This window comes from Aythya marila (genome assembly GCF_965140915.1).
Source record: "Aythya marila genome assembly, chromosome: 3".
In the NCBI taxonomy this organism is placed as follows: Eukaryota; Metazoa; Chordata; class Aves; order Anseriformes; family Anatidae; genus Aythya; species Aythya marila.
The window spans coordinates 119,547,393-119,562,464 of NC_139044.1; the positions used below are offsets into that span (position 1 = coordinate 119,547,393).

General features: G+C 66.2%; 1 protein-coding gene and 1 long non-coding RNA gene across 3 annotated transcripts; both read left to right on the forward strand.

Moving 5' to 3' along the window:
* Positions 1-2,497: 2,497 nt before the first annotated feature.
* LOC309876046 lies at positions 2,498-4,296 on the forward strand. The gene is made up of 3 exons (XR_014317111.1): positions 2,498-2,535; positions 3,536-3,717; positions 3,978-4,296. It is a non-coding gene; the product is annotated as an uncharacterized lncRNA (long non-coding RNA).
* Positions 4,297-4,717: 421 nt separating this feature from the next.
* On the forward strand, positions 4,718-14,892 carry TMEM214 (transmembrane protein 214). 2 transcript variants are annotated; one of them, XM_082755741.1, is made up of 17 exons: positions 4,719-4,874; positions 4,976-5,163; positions 6,436-6,586; positions 7,457-7,591; positions 7,762-7,844; positions 8,467-8,572; positions 9,314-9,395; positions 10,328-10,429; positions 10,971-11,112; positions 11,256-11,347; positions 11,862-11,910; positions 12,029-12,142; positions 12,522-12,639; positions 13,118-13,214; positions 13,476-13,644; positions 14,085-14,236; positions 14,551-14,892. In XM_082755741.1, the coding sequence occupies exons 1-17, from the start codon at positions 4,754-4,756 to the stop codon at positions 14,675-14,677; spliced, it is 2,028 nt and encodes a 675-aa protein (XP_082611867.1). In that variant the 5' UTR covers positions 4,719-4,753; the 3' UTR covers positions 14,678-14,892. The 2 variants fall into 2 exon arrangements, with proteins under 2 accessions (XP_082611868.1, XP_082611867.1); XM_082755742.1 differs by lacking the exons at positions 14,085-14,236; positions 14,551-14,892 and adding an exon at positions 13,297-13,400 and having other exon boundaries at positions 4,718-4,874; positions 13,476-13,612.
* The last annotated feature ends 180 nt before the right edge of the window (positions 14,893-15,072 follow it).

Below are 15,072 nucleotides of genomic sequence, written 5' to 3' on the forward strand. Positions count from 1 at the left end.
CCTGATCTGGAGACCTGTAGTAGACCCCCACCACCGTATCTCCCATACCAGCCCACCCCTTAATTCTCACCCACAAGCTCTCCACTTGCCCCTCACTCTCCCCCAGCTCTAATTGCTCCCTCACATAAAGGGCAACCCCACCCCCTCGCTTCCCCAGCCTGTCTTTCCCAAAGAGGACAGAGCCCTCCATGACTGCGTTCCAGCCATGCGAGCTGTCCCACCAGGTGCAGTTACCCCAGGGGGGATGCAAGAGGAAGATACTGGACGGGGGATCGGGAACGCTACCTTCTCTGAGGAGCCCTCAGACAATCCTATGGGAGAGCTCAGAAGTTTTTCCCTGTCTTCAACAGTGACAGCAGTGACGACTTACCCAGCCCTTCTCTGTCACCTTTGGCTCCCCTCCCTTCCCCCATCAAACCTAGTTTAAAGCCCTGGTAATCAGCCCAGAGAGCTTGCTCCCCAACACACTTGCGTCCCACTTGGTGTCTGTCCGTAGCCCACATACCCAGCCTCTCAAAGGACGGCCCAAGATCAAAATACCCAAATCCCTGGTCCAGACACCACCCCGTCAGCCAGTCATTTACCTGTAAAAGCCTTGCAGGTGCCAAGGTCAGTGAAGAAGGAGGGGGAGAGGTGCTCCAGGCGCCGGAGCAGAAGTCCCCTGCGGCCTGTGGTGAGGCCCATGGTGAAGCAGGCTGTCCCCCTGCAGCCCATGGAGTACCACGGTGCAGCAGGGTTCCACGCTGCAGCCCGTGGAGGAGACCACGGTGGAGCAGGTGGCCCTGCACCGACGGAGGCTGCCGCCTGTGGAAGACCCCTGCCGGAGCAGATTCCGGGCCGGACCTGTAGCCCGTGGAGAGGAGCCCACGCAGGAGCAGGTGACCTGGCAGGAGCTGCTGCCCGTGAGGGAGCCAGGTTGGAGCAGTTTTCTCCTGAGGGATGGACCCCGTGGTACGGACCCATATCTGGAGCAGTTCTGGAAGAGCTGCTGCCTGTGGGAAGCCCACGCCGGATCAGTTCATCAAGGACTGCATCCCGTGGGTGGGACCCCACAGCACAGGGGACGAGAGTGACCGAGAAGGAGCGGCAGAGAAGAAGCGCTGTAGACTGACCATAACACCCATTCCCCCGTTCCCCTGCGCCGCTCGGGGGGAGGAGGTGGAAGAGGGTGGATGGGGGGGAAGGTGCTTTTGGTTTCTTTCCTTTGTTTCTCACTTCTCTAGCTTGATAGGTAATAAATCTTACTTTCTCCCTATGCTGAGCCTGTTTTGCTCGTTAAAATAATTGCTGCGTGATCTCCCTGTCCTTATCTCAACCCCTGAGCCCTTCTCATTGTATTTTCTCCCCGTTCCTCTTTGAGGAGGGGGAGTGAGAGAGCGGCTGTGGTGGAGCTTGGCTGCCCACCCGAGTAAAACCACCAGAGATGGAAATTAGGAGACATTGCTTTACTGAGGGGGCTGTGCGGTGCTGGAATGGGCTGCCCAGGGCAGGGGGCGAGTCGCCATCCCTGGAGGTCTGCAGGAAACGTGTTGGTGTGGAACTGCTTTAGTGGTGGGCTCATCACTGCTGGGCTGAGGGCTGGGCCAGCCGCTCCTAGGGGCTTCTACACCTTGAATGACTGGGACTGCCGTGGGAAAAATCTCAGTAATTTTCCTCAGACAGGACCTTCTGTGAAGCTATCTCATTTGTGATTGCATTGTGGGCATCTTGCATAGTAGGAGTTTATCCTGACCTCATCTCCCCATTGCCCGGCACCTGATTTTTCCCATTTCCTCACTTGAGTCCTGCAAGTTCACCGCCCGCTCGATGCCCTCCTGTACCCTACACGTGCAATTTGATGTGGCCAACCGCTAATTTCTCCTTTTCCTTTTTTTTCCTTCTTCTCTCGTGACCAGAGGGCCCGTGATTTTTGTTTTTCCCGATCTCGCAGTGCTCCTCCTGTCTCCCTTAGCTAGGATTTCCCCCGCACAAACTGCTGCCCCTGCACAGCCCCCGCTCTGCGTCTCGCTGCGGCCAGAGCGAGAGAGGGGCGTGGCCTGTGAGCGTGGGGGCGTGTCCATGCAGATCAGGGACGCGCTGCATGCCGGGACCAAGCCCACGCCACGCGGGGCGCCCCTTGAGCTTCCCGTGGGCGCGGAGCGGGCTCGGGGCGTGGGCGCGGGGCGGGGCGCGGAGGGGTCGTCGGGAGGGCCCGGGGTGGGCTCTTGGGGCTGGTGTCCGTGTGCTGGGGGTGCGTGCGCTGTGGTGGGTGCGGGTGTTCGGGGAGGCGGGGGCATACTTACCTGGCAGGGGAGACACCATGATCAGGCAGGTGGTTTTCCCAGGGCGAGGCTCATCCCCTGCACTCCGGGTGTGCTGACCCCTGCGATTTCCCCAAATGCGGGAAACTCGACTGCATAATTTGTGGTAGTGGGGGACTGCGTTCGCGCTCTCCCCTGGTTCTGCGGTGCAAAGACAGAGCTGGTGGTGGTTCCTATTGCAGTACTGCCCGGAGTATCGTCTAAGGGGCTCTGCCGGTGTCCTGGTGCTGCGGAGGTACGGGGGGGGCGGGGGGAGCCGAGCGGGCGCCTCGGAGGCTCTCGGGGTCTCTCGCTGGGTGCGGGGCAGCCCCGTGCCTTCCCGGGTCGGGTCGGTGGGGCAGGGGTGGCCTCTGGGAGAAGAACCAAGAAGCTGCCCCAAGGCAGATAAGGGGCAGTTCGAGCCAGCTCTGGACCCGCCACTGGCTGGAGCCAAGCCGATAAGTAACGTTGTTTGTTCTTCCGAGAGTGCAGAGTTAAGAAAGGGGGGAGGAAAGAAAAAGGGAAAAAAGAAAAAGAATAAAACCCTGCTGTGCAACAGGAGCTGGGAGAGAGGAGTGAGAAGCAGCCCTGCAGCCCCCAGGGGAGTGCAGCAGGAGGCAGGAGGTGCTCCAGGCTCACAGCAGCAGTTCCCCTGCGGCCCTTGGAGAGGCCCCTGGTGGAGCAGGCTGTGCCCCTGCACCCATGGGTCCCACATGGAGCCGATCTCCACGCTGCAGCCCCCTCATGGGTGGAGGAGCCCCCGGTGGAGCCGGTGGCTGTGGCCTGGAGGAGGCTGCGGTCCATGGAGAGCCCCCGCAGGAGCAGGCCCCGGGCCGGAGCTGCAGCCCGTGGAGAGGAGCCCATGGGGAGCAGGGGCAGAGCGGAACCGAGGAGCGGCAGGAACAAAGCGTCAGGGACTGACCGCAGCCCCCATTGCCCTGCGCTGCTCGAGGAGGGGAAGGTGTCTTTATTTGTTGTGGTTGTTTCTCACAGCTCCATCTGGTTAGTAAGAGGTGTTACACTTTATTAATCTCCCTCTGCGGGGTCTGTTTTACCCGTGATAACTGATGAGTGATCTCCCCATCCTTATCTCACCCCTTGAGCCCTTTGCATCGTATTTTCTCTGCTTTGAGGAGGGGGAGTGAGAGAGCGGCTGAGGTGGAGCTCGGCTGCCCAGCTGGGTAAAACCCTTGCGTAAAACCCAGCAGAGTTAAACCACGCTGACTCCACTGCTCCTGCCCTGCGGGGCCCAGCAGGGTCCACGGCTGCCTCCTGCCCCAGTTTGTGATGCACCAGCAGAGGAACACCCAGGATCCTTCTGGATCCTTCTGGGACCCAGGATTAATCAAGCTTACAGGAATGAGAAGTGAAATCATCGAGGGGAAAAAAGAAAGCTAACAAGAAAAGGAAAAGTCAGTTCTCTGCTGCAGCTTGACAGGTAGGTGCTGCTGACTGATTCTTTAGGGCCCCTTTCTGAACACCACGGCGCACAACTTCTGGCTCCTGCCCCTTCCAGAACGTTCTTGCCCCACGGAGCTGCGCCGGGTCAGACCTCGTCTCCCCAGGCAGCCGGCGTTGGGGCAGCCCCGCAGCTGCACCGGGGGGGGGGGGGGGGGTGCGTGGGCCCAGGCCCAGAGCGAGGGGAGGGGGCTCCCGTTGGACCTTCCCCTAGAGCCACGCCCGCTCCTTTCCCCCCAGGTGAACCGGGAGCTCGCCAGGAGCTGGCGCTGCGCTCCCGCAGCGCGTGGGCTCCGGGCAGCCCACGCGGGACAAGAGCCGAACCGCAGCCCCAGAAAACCGCCCGCGGAGAAGGAAGAAAGAAAGAAGAGGGAACGCCCCGACAGCAGCTCTGTCTTTGCACCGCAGAACCAGGGGAGAGCGCGAACGCAGTCCCCCACTACCACAAATTATGCAGTCGAGTTTCCCGCATTTGGGGAAATCGCAGGGGTCAGCACACCCGGAGTGCAGGGGATGAGCCTCGCCCTGGGAAAACCACCTGCCTGATCATGGTGTCTCCCCTGCCAGGTAAGTATGCCCCCGCCTCCCCGACCACCCGCACCCACCACAGCGCACGCACCCCCAGCACACGGACACCAGCCCCAAGAGCCCACCCCGGGCCCTCCCGACGACCCCTCCGCGCCCCGCCCCGCGCCCACGCCCCGAGCCCGCTCCGCGCCCACGGGGGGCTCAAGGGGCGCCCCGCGTGGCGCGGGCTTGGTCCCGGCATGCCGCGGGTTCCCTTATCTGCATGGACACGCCTCCCACACCAGAGCCCCGCCTCCAGTCCGCTCGCTCCCCGCCCCTCCCACCTGTGGGCCTGTCCCCATGGGGGCGTTCCCAGCGGGGGGCGTGGCGGTGACGTTGCCGGAGGGGCGGGGCGGAGACGTGGCAGCCGCCTGGCGGTGCACGTGTTCCTGCGGGCAGCCACTGAGCGCGCCCCGCCCCGCCCCTGGGCTCCGGGTCCGGGTCCGGCGATGGCGGCGGCGGGCGGCGGGCGCTGGGAGGTGGTGCGCAGGGGGCGCCGCCCCGCGGGGGGCTCCGGCGGCCGCCGCGCCGCGGGGGAGGCCAACGCCGGGCGGGTGCCGGCCCCGGCCCGTGAGTGCGGGGCTGCGGCGGGGGGCGCGGGGCCGGGGGGGCGCGGGGCCGGGGTCCCGGGGTCCCGTCGCGCTCTCACCGTCCCCGCGCTCCCCCCGCAGCTCCCGGGGGCGCAGCTGGCGGCGGCTCCGAGCCTGGCCCGGAGAAGGCGGCGAAGAGGCCGGGCCGGGAGGCGGCGGCCGAGCAGGCGGCGCGGCGGCAGCAGGGCGGGAGGAGCGGCAGGAAGGCGGCGGCCGACGGCGGCCCCAAGCCCGGCCGGTTCCGCTCGCTGGAGGAAGCCCTGAGAGCGGTGAGTGCTCCCCCGGGACCCCCGCACAGCCCCGGGGCGGTACCGGGATGGAGGCACCGGGCGGCCGGGAGGTGCTGGGGGTGGGGGCGCCCCGGGGGATGCGGCCCCGAGGGGTCCCGCTGCGGGCCGGGGGTGCCCCGGGGCCTCCCCGCCCCCGGTGCCGCTCTCCGAGGGCCGCGCGGTCGGGGCGGCCGGGGGGGAATTTCTGGTTCGTGCCCGCGCCCCCTCCCTGTCTGCCGGGAGCCCCGGCCCCGGCCCCTGCCCTGCCCCCGGGACGCTCCCGCCCCCCCCGTCTGGCGGCAGCGGCTCTGCAGAACCCGTCCGGCTCCGTCTCCGTCTCGGTCCCGCCGCTCCTCGTGGCGCCGGGCACGGGCGGGTTCCGCAGGGAAACCCCCAAAATCCTCGCTCCCACGGCTGCGGGGCTCACAGCTCCCGGCCGTAACCCGGAGCCCGAGCCCTGCTTGTGCCCAACGCGAGCCCCGGTCCCCGTTCAGCCCCTGCCCCGGGCACACGTCGGAGCCACCCAGCGCGTGTCAGGGCTGCGGGCCCTGGAGGATGCTCCTCAACCAGAGCAGCCCCGGGCTGGAAGCCTCATGGCCCCCAGTGCTGCTGGGCCCTCATGGGACTGCTGCCCCCTCAGCTCTGCTGCTGGTTATGTTTGTTTTTTTGACACAGCAGCAGCTATTTTTTTGTTTTTTATTCTTCTCTTCGAAGTAGTTGCTTAAAGAAGCGCACAACAAAAGGCTTTCCGGCTCAGATCTAATAGTGCCCGGTGACTGCAGCTGACAAATGTCAGGCTGGGTGCAAAATGGTGAGCAGCTGTCGAAGTCTTGCTGCAGCTCCTGAGCTCCTTGAGGTTCAGGTAGATGGGGGCTGGCTGGCTGAGGGCAGGAGCAGACGATGGGCACGTTCTGTGGCAGTAACATGGCAGGAGGAAGGCAAGGAGCGCGCTGCTCATGGCCAGGGCTTGTTGTGGGGGCTGCTGGCCGAGTGGGGCTCGGTGCAGCCCAGCCCCTGCAGCTGTGGAGCCGGTGGGTGCCCAAGGGCAGAAAGGGGAACCCAGTGCAGCTGTGAGGACAGGCAGTGAGCACAACTTCCAACATGGTTTCTGTTCCTCAGGAGCCTTTGTTACTATTAAGAAACAGAACGAGGCCAGTGGTCTCAGGGCAGGGAGGGCAGCGCCTCGGCCCCACGCTCCCTGGTGCACCAGAACCAGCTCCTCTCTTCCCCTGCTGGGGTCTGCGTGTCTCAGGGGACCTCTGTCATCCGCAGCTCGACATGGCGGACCTGCAGAAGGAGCTGGACAAGAGCCAGAGCATGTTCCCCGAGAACCCCTCCGTCTGGGTGAAGGACCTGGCCGGCTACCTCAACTACAAGCTGCAGGCGCCCAAGAGTGACCCCACGCTCAGCCAGCATGCCCATGGTTAGTGGCACCCGCCTGCTGCGCCTGGTGGCACCGCGGGGACATGGGGGGGTGGCTGGGGGGCACTGCCTGCTCCGTGCTTCTGTTGGTGCTGCAGGAAGCGCCGGGGCTCCCACTTTGCAGCCTGTGTGGTGTACGGGCTCTTAAAGAGTAAAGGTTAAAGGACAGCTGGCATCAGAGATGGGTTTTAGAAGCATCAGGGTGGACAGGGCGGAACAGTCACTGGAAATCTAAAGGAAAAATCTGTTTTCATCTGAGATAGACGGGGCTGAGCCTGCCCCAAAGTCTGTGCTCATTCACTGCCAGTTGAGATGCTCGGGGCTTTCTTGGGGCTGCTTGTTTTTTCCCTCCCAGAACTGCCTTTAGTAGGTGCTTAGGTAACACAGGACTCTGATCTTAATTTGACATATTTTATAGGGTTTGTGTTTGGCTGATTTTTGTGATATCTCTGATTTAACTTTTCTCTGACTGCCAAGAGCACTGAAGTCATCTGTGTAGCTGGCAAGTTAGAAACTTTCCCCGGGCCTCCCTTCAGCATAGGGCCCCCCAGGCTGTGTGCAGTGGCACGGCACCGAGCCGTCTGCTCGCGGGTACCCCCACGCCTCTCACGGAGCCTCCTGCTCTGCCCATGCTTGGGAGCACGCATCGCTGGGGGGGACAGTGGGAGGGAGAGCAGGGTTCCCTTCTCAGAAGCTGCCTGTACCCTGCAGCACCGACGTGTAACAGAGGGCACTTGGTGCTGAGCACGGCGGGATAATTGCAGGAGGCACTCCTGGGCCTGGAGGTGCTGCCCTGTGCCTGCTGGGCAGGGTTTGCACCGCGGCTGCGCCAGCGCTCGCTGACTTGCTCCTTGCTCTGTGTTGCCTTCAGATTACCCGTACTGTCTTGTGAACAAAGAGCTGAGGAACATCATCAAATCCCTGCTGGGAAAGTCTTCCAGCGTGCTGGAGCTCTTCTTCGACCACTGCATCTACACCATGCTGCAGGAGCTGGACAAGACCCCAGGTGGGAGGTTTCTGACCGTGAGAACGCTTCCACTGCTGGCTGCCTGTGCCAGGAGCAGAGTTCCCCTGCGTGGGGCGAGACGGGCAGCCTGCCCGCGTGCCCTCGGGGAGGTGCTGGGCCGGGTGCCCGTGCGTGGCCGTGTCTGAGCGCGTCCCTCTCTGCTCTTCCAGGGGAGTCCCTGCACGGGTACAGGATCTGCATCCAGGCGGTGCTGCTGGACAGGCCCAAAATCGCCACCGCGAACCTGGGCAAGGTGAGCAGGGTGTGTGGGTGTGTGCTGGTGCTGGGCTGCAGCCGGAGCAGCACCCGACCCCTCTGTCCTCACGGAGGGTCCTGCCCACACCCGCAGTGTTTCTGGGCCTGGCAGCGAGTAATTAGCGGGCACGCATTGCAGGTGCCCTGGGAGCTCTCTGCATTGCCCTACGCGTGGAGCTCCTGTGCTTGGCACACTCAGCACATGCAGGAGCCCACCCTGTGCCCCCCCACAGCACTGGTGCCCCTCGGGGTGCTGGCATCCCGCTGGCCTCCAAGGCTCCGACCCCTGCCCATGCTCCACACGTAGCCATCCCTGGCAGGGAGCGGGCTGCGTCTACTGGGCTCTGCGCAGACATTATGGGGCCAGAACGAGAGGTTTTGGTGCCCCCTCCTTCCGAGCAGGTGGGTGCTGGAGGCTCTGCCACCCGTAGCCTGTGCCACTTCTGCGGGTCCCCAGGCTCTGGCAGCCACGAGCCTGCTGGCGCCGTGTTCATCTGGTGGGGGCCTCTGGCACCCCGATGGAGGAGCCGTGGCTCAGAGCCACCCACTGGGTGCCGCAGTGAGACGGACGGACGGACAGACGGACGTCCCACTGAGCGGCTGCCCCTTGCTCCTTGCAGTACCTGGAGCTGCTGCGGTCCCACCAGAACAGGCCAGCCAAGTGCCTGACCATCCTCTGGGCGCTGGGGCAAGCCGGCTTCACCGACCTCGCTGAAGGCCTGAGAGGTGAGAGTGGGGAGCCTGTGCGTCCAGAGCTGTGGCGTGCTGTGACGGGGGCTCCAGGACGGGGGCAGGGTCCCGGGGCAGCCGCAGGCGGTGCGTGGGCGACGGCTCGAGGTCAGGGTGTGGGGACATGCTGCAGGCAGCTGCTGCAGTGACAGCACGTGGTGCTGGTGGGATGCCGCGCGGCGTCCCCAGCACTGCACAGTTTGCTGTCTGGGGTCTGGGATCGCTCCCATTAAGCTCGTTAAGCCCTGTGCCTGCCCCCGTTTCGTAACCATATATGTTAAACATTAGCTGCCGCCGCAGCAGCGGGAGGGCTGTGTGCTGGAGTGTGTTTATAGACGAGTAAACACACGGAGCTATACGATGTCACTGCTCCAAACACTGAGAAGTGGCTTATTGCTGCTCGGCCAGCAGCCCGTTTATCCCGGAGGATTGGGCTGGGCTCTCATGCTGGGCCCTGGTGCCAGGGCAGGGGGTGCCGCTGGGCCCCACTCTCCATCAGGGCCGTGCCCCTGTGAGGTGCTGCTGCTCCCAGGGGCTGTCCTGCAGTCAGGAGCCAGGCGGTCAGTGCGGGGCTGCAGCCCTGCCCTGGGTTTTAATGCAGCTGCAGTGCTGGGGCTCCAGTCCTCCTCTGCCACGTGAGGAGCTGGGTGCCGGTGGGAGCAGCTTGCCCATGCCTAGCACCCAGGGGTGCTGCGGGGGGCCTCGTCCCTGCGTGCTGATGGCCTCTCTGTTCCGCAGTGTGGCTCGGAGTCATGCTCCCGGTGCTCGGGATCAAGGCGCTCTCCCCGTACGCTGTTGCCTACCTGGACCGGCTGCTGATGTGAGTAACCTCGGCTTCGTCTCGGCAAGGGCAGAGCCTGCCCAGGCGGCCCTGGTGCCTTCGTGTGTGTGCTGTGCTCGTGTGTGTGCACGTGCTGCGTGTGAGAAGCAGCACAGTGAGAGGAGCAGTGAGAGGAGCAGTGAGAGGAGCAGTGAGGGGCGCAGTGAGGGGCGCAGAGCAGAGCCCGTCCTCCCCAGGGACCTCCCGGCACCGGGTGGCTGTGAGCTGCCCGTCCCCTCGGGGTGGTGCCGTGCCGTGGTGCTGGCAGCGTGGCCGTGCCCTGGGTCAGGGGCCCGGGGCCGTTCCAGGACCAGGGCTGGTGTCCCGAGCCCCTGCAGCCTTGTCCAGCGTGGGCACCTCGAGGTCTCCGGCCACAGAGGTGCAGCAGAGCCGCAGCCAGAGCCTCCTGCAGGGCAGGGCAGGAGGTGCAGCAGCTCCTCCTGGTCCTTCTGAACCGCTGCTTAAGTAATTTTCTGTAACCCAACCACGGTTCTCTTCTCCGACTGAGCTGCATTTACCGGCCGTGCCTGCTGCAGGTGTCTAAGACCAGCAGCGAGTACAAACACCTCCCTGCCTTCTGGGCACTGCAAGTGAAGCCCACAAAACCATTTTCCCCATGTACTTTGCCAGCGAGTCTGTGGCTGGGGGAGCCCCGCTGTTAGTAGGGTGCTGCGGGAAGCTGAAAGCCACAGGGACAGGGCAGGGGCTCCGTCAGCTGCGCCTGCACCGTCCCAGGGAGCCGCCTCCTTCTCTCCCCGTGGCTGCAGCGGGCCATGGGAAGGCAATTTTGGCAGCTGGGCAGCGCTGCCTGCTTGAGCTGCGCTCCCAGTGAGACGTGAACCAGCACAGTGGGGGGAGGCTGGGGGGGGACGGACGGAGCTGCCGGCACGGCACGGCTGGCACCCACCACAGCGCTCCCCAACGCCTTGCAGGGTGCACCCAAACCTGACCAAAGGCTTCGGTATGATCGGACCCAAGGACTTCTTCCCCCTCCTGGACTTCGCCTTCATGCCCAACAACTCGCTGTCGCCCAGGTAGGGCTGTGCCGCCCCGGGGGCATGTGGCAGTGTGCGGGGCTCTGCAGTGTGGGTCAGCGCCCCCAGCCCTTTGCTTGGCTGATCTGTGGGGGCTTTGTGGGGCTGTGGGGGGCACGCAGCATCCCCGGGGGAGGCAGGGGCACAGGCAGCAGCGCTCCGAGCAAGCATGGTGGGGAAATGCCAGCGGGATGAGGACAGGAGGGGCCGCAGGCTGCACATGGGGGGGGATGCAGTGCTCAGGCAGGCTGCCCTCACCCAACCTTCCGTGCCTCAGCAGCACTCAGCAGGCACTTCGCGTGCTCCCGGGGCTGTTCAGTGAACCAAAAGCAGAAGGGGCGAGATGGGAATGCTGCGCTGCACTGCGCTGTGCTCCCTCGTGCTCCCCAGCCTCCTTACGTGCGCAGCTGTCAGATTGCTGAGGGCTGCGGAGCCTCGCGGGCTGGTTACCTCCCGGGCACACGTGGCAGGGCCGTGGTGGGGATGGGGACGGTGGTGTCCCCGTGGCAGGGCGGTGTCCGCAGGCTGTGCCTGTCCCCAGCCTGCAGGAGCAGCTGCGGCGGCTCTACCCACGCCTGAAGGTGCTGGCGCTGGGCGCGAGGCCGGAGGCGACGCTGCACACCTACTTCCCCTCCTTCCTGTCCCGCGCCACGCCGAGCTGCCCGCCCGCCATGCGCAAGGAGGTGAGCGGGGGTCGGGGCGGGGGGCGCGGGGGCTGCGCTGCCGGGGCCGTGTTGCCCCGGGGTCCCCGAGGCTGGGAGCGGGCGCTCGGGCACGGCGCGTGCCGCGGCAGCGTGAGGGCAGCTGGGTGCCGTGCTCCTTCCAGCTCCTCGCCTCCATGAGCCAGTGTCTGAGCGTGGACCCGCTGAGCTTCAGCGTCTGGAGGCAGCTCTACACCAAGCACCTCGCCCAGTCCAGGTGGGTGCCTGCGGCCGGTGGTGCTCCTGCACATTGAGCGGGGTCGGAGCCTCCTCATGCCCACACCAGGCTGGCTGCTGGGTGCTGGCTTCCCGCGGGCAGGGATGCTGCTGCACGATGCCGGCCTGCCTTGGGAAGCTGGTGGCAAGCCGGGCAGTCCCAGCCAGCAGCCGGTTGCCCCCTGCCCAACCTGCCAAGGCTGCTGTGTGGGAGCTGCGGGGCTCACGGCACAGCCACCCGGGGCTGCTGGGGCGCGTTTCAGGCAGTGCCCTGCTCCAGGAGCAGGGCCAAGTGGAGCGCGGGCTGTGAGGCACGGCCACTGTGACCACTGGCCCCTCTCTGGGGCCACCATGCCCCTGCAGGCTGGGCTCCCTGGTGGCTCTGGTCACTGGGCCATGGCACTGCGGGCTGTGCGCCCCGCTGCTGGCTGCACCCCGGCCATCCAGCCCTGCCCCGGCAGCACCGCGCTGCTCCTCAGGGTGCTGACCAAGCCCACGTTTCCCCCACCCTGCAGCTTGCTCCTGAACCACCTGCTGGAGTCCTGGGACAACGGCAGCAGGAAGGTAAGGGCGGGCGGCCGGGGGTGGTCCCGTGCCCCTGCTGGGGTCCCGCCGGGACGGGCTGTGGGCACCGGGTGCTCGGTGCCGCGCCGCCCCTCTGCAGCACAGCTCCTGCCCCCAGGTGCGGCAGTCCCTGCAGGAGACGGTTCGCTCCTTCAAGGTGACGAACGAGGAGCTGGCAGCGCGGGGGCCGGGCAGCGAGCAGGACGTGGCAGCGTGCGATGCCGCCTGCAAGGTGAGCGCGGGGCTCAGCTCCCGGTGCTGGGCGGGGGCTGGCTGCTCCCTGCTGCCGGTGCTCGGGGCTGAGCTGCGGTCCCCAGAGCACCCACGGGACACACGGGGACAGGCGGTGCTGGTCCCTGCCAGCTGCTGTGGCGCTGGTTTTGTGGCAGCAAAAGCACCCCCAAGAGAAGCTCTGTGCTGGGGGTGGGCGCAAAGTGGGGTGAGGAGGTGGCAGAGGAACACACGGGGACAAAGTCCTGCAGTGCAGGAGCCCAAAGCTCACCCTACAGCCTGGGGGCCGCCGGGGCTTCCCCACGGAGGGCGTCCTTTGCTGCCGGAGCTGCCAGGCTCGGGAGCAGCGAGGTGACGGGGTCCCTGCTGGTGTCCCCCAGGTGCTGCTGCAGAAGATGAAGGGCGGTGGCTTCCCCTGGTCCCGGCTGCTCCTCATCGGCCTGGTCTTCGCCGTCGGCTTCCTCCTGCACGACGTCCGGACGCACGGCTCGCTGCAGGGTAGGGCCCGCGCCGCCCCTCGCTGGGCTCTGCCGGGAGGAGGTGACCCAGGAGGTGACCCACGCCCCGAAGCAGTGATCGCCCTGCTGCCATCACCCTGCACACCCCGCTCTGAGCCAGGTCCCCACGGCCTCCCCTGCGTCCCAATCCCGTGCCGCTGCCTTCAGCTGCCAGCCCGTGTCCCAGGGGCACGTCACCGTGCAGGCGACACGTCCCCGGCCCTGCCCGCCGCCTCCCGGGCTGTATTCCCCGGGGCTGCCTTAGCCTGGGCTCCTCTGGGCCCGGGAGCTCCTGGCCCCTTCATCAGCTCTGGGCACGTCCCAACACTTCCTGGGGAAGTTTGAGCTGTGTGGCCCAGGGAAACCTCCTGGGGACCAAAGGGGGGCAGCCCCCGGCAGCTTTTGAGCCCTGCAGGCAGCTTCCTGAGGCCTGCAGCCCTGCCAACACGCTGCTCAGGGGCTGCTCCCTCCTCTTGCAGCCTCCACTTCTGCTCGCGTGCTCCGCTCCTCCGGCATCCTGTCTGCCTCGCAGCAAGCCTGGCACAAGGCGTCCCACTACTCCCTGGAGGGGTACAGGTCAGTGGCACTCGGTCAAGCAGCAGCGCGTGCGCCTGAGGGGGTGAGAAGTTGCTAATGCAGCACCAGGTGATTTCTGTAGGGAGCCCTTTTTGCTTGGGAAGCGTTCCCCAGGTGCTCCTGGAAGTGCTTTTCAGCTCAGCCCTTGAGTTCTCCCGTTCCCCTGGCTGTGGCAGCAGTCTCCAGGTACACGTGTGCTCCCGTGGCCTTGCTGTTGGTGCCGGCGCAGCCGGCGCTGCCTCAGCCTCCGCTCTCCCGCAGGTGGTTGGAGAGCACCCTGCCCGCCTGCTGCTCCCGGGGGGCGGCCGTCCTGCAGCCCGCTCTGCAGCTGCTCTGGGCGAAGACGGCGGAGCTGGCGCTGCACGTCTCCGAGCTGTGCTCCTCGCACCTCTCCTGGGCCCGGGACCACCTGCCCTGGCTGCTGGAATGGGTGAGGACGGGAGCTGAGGGGGAGCACCGCGGGAGGAGGGCACGGGGACGGGGTCCTGTGAGGTGCTGGGTGGGAAGCGAGCAGCGGGTGCGGACGCCCACGTCCCACATCTCCCCAGTTAGCCCAGTCCTCAGTCCAGCAGCATCAGGGCTGAGCGGGGAGAAGCCCCAGAGCCATTCGTTGTTGCCCTGGGAGCCGGGTAGGAGGGAGGTGGCCTCAGCCCCTGCATGGAGCCAGCAGCACAGACGTGTCCCTGGGCGTGTTGTGCACAGCCCAATGCAGGGAGCGTGGGGCAGGGCGATGCCAGAGAGCACAGGCATCACCCAGCGGCCAGGGGCAGCCCCTGGCGGGGCGCATGGGGGTCAGGAGTGATCTCCGTGCCCAGTGCTGCCAGGTGCCCGCCACAGCTCTCCAACCCCATCCTGCTCCTGCCCCCACAGCTCCAGTCCCGGGTGCCCGAGGCCGTGCTGCACTTCGCCGAGTGCGTCAGGGAGCTGCTGCTCTTCCTGCTGCGGAGCTGCCTGCTGCCCCTGCTGGAGCACGGCGCCGCCGCCCTGCAGCGGGGCTGGGAGCACTGCCTGGATGCCTGCCAGTGAGTACGGCTGGGACTGAAGCTGCACGAGGGGCAGCGAGGCGCTGCTGGGCTTGTGTTATGGGGAGAATTCCCCCCTGGGGGGGCTGGCGGGGGTCCCGCAGCGAGCTGGGCCCTGAGGGAAGGGGGTACTGGTGCCCAGAGCCCTGGGGTGGTGCCGCGGGGGTCCCCCAGCTGGCTGCGTGTCAGCGTCACCCCCATGGAACTGCACCTCCGCGTGCCCCCCGCACGTGGGTGCTGCCCTCGGGGGAGCTGGGGGGGGAGGGTTTGGTGCCCGTGTGTCCCCCCCTAACCCCTGCCCCTCGCTCTTGCAGCGGCGAGGTGTCGTGGGACTGCCTGAGAGCACAGCTGAGCAGCCTCACCTACTCCTCCTGGGCGTACCTGCAGAACACGACCCTGGCCGTCACAAACTGGGCCTCGGCCATGATCTCCGGACACTGAGCTGCTGCCCGAGCCTGGGGACGTGCTGGAGCCACTGCGGGGCCCTGGGACCCTCGGGCTGCACAGCGCTGGGGGGCCTTGGTGCGGGGCTGTGCTCGCCCTCAGAATCAGTTTTGCCCCCCCCACACCCCCCGACCACTTCCCTGTCCTGGGTCTCACCGGGGCCAGCGCTCGGCTGCTGCCCACGGGGGGGCAATGAAGCGCCTGGGTCCTCCTGCTGCCTCCTGTCACCTCTATTGCACAGGGGGCATGGGGGGGTGGGCAGACAGACAGACAGAGGGACAGACAGGTGGATGCTGCCTGCTGCTGCCCCAGCAGGGCTGGGAAGGGGCTCATGGTCCCTGGGGTGTCCTGGGTGTCCCCCTGCCCCCTGGGGTCTCCACTGCCCCCACCTC

What these genes read in the sequence shown, in the direction of transcription:
- TMEM214 (XM_082755741.1), top strand. Translation starts at nt 4,754, where the DNA reads ATGGCGGCGGCGGGCGGCGGGCGCTGGGAGGTGGTGCGCAGGGGGCGC. An exon ending in TGGAGGAAGCCCTGAGAGCG is followed by an intron (nt 5,164 to 6,435) that starts GTGAGTGCTCCC and finishes TGTCATCCGCAG; the next exon opens with CTCGACATGGCGGACCTGCA. An exon ending in CACTGCCTGGATGCCTGCCA is followed by an intron (nt 14,237 to 14,550) that starts GTGAGTACGGCT and finishes TCGCTCTTGCAG; the next exon opens with CGGCGAGGTGTCGTGGGACT.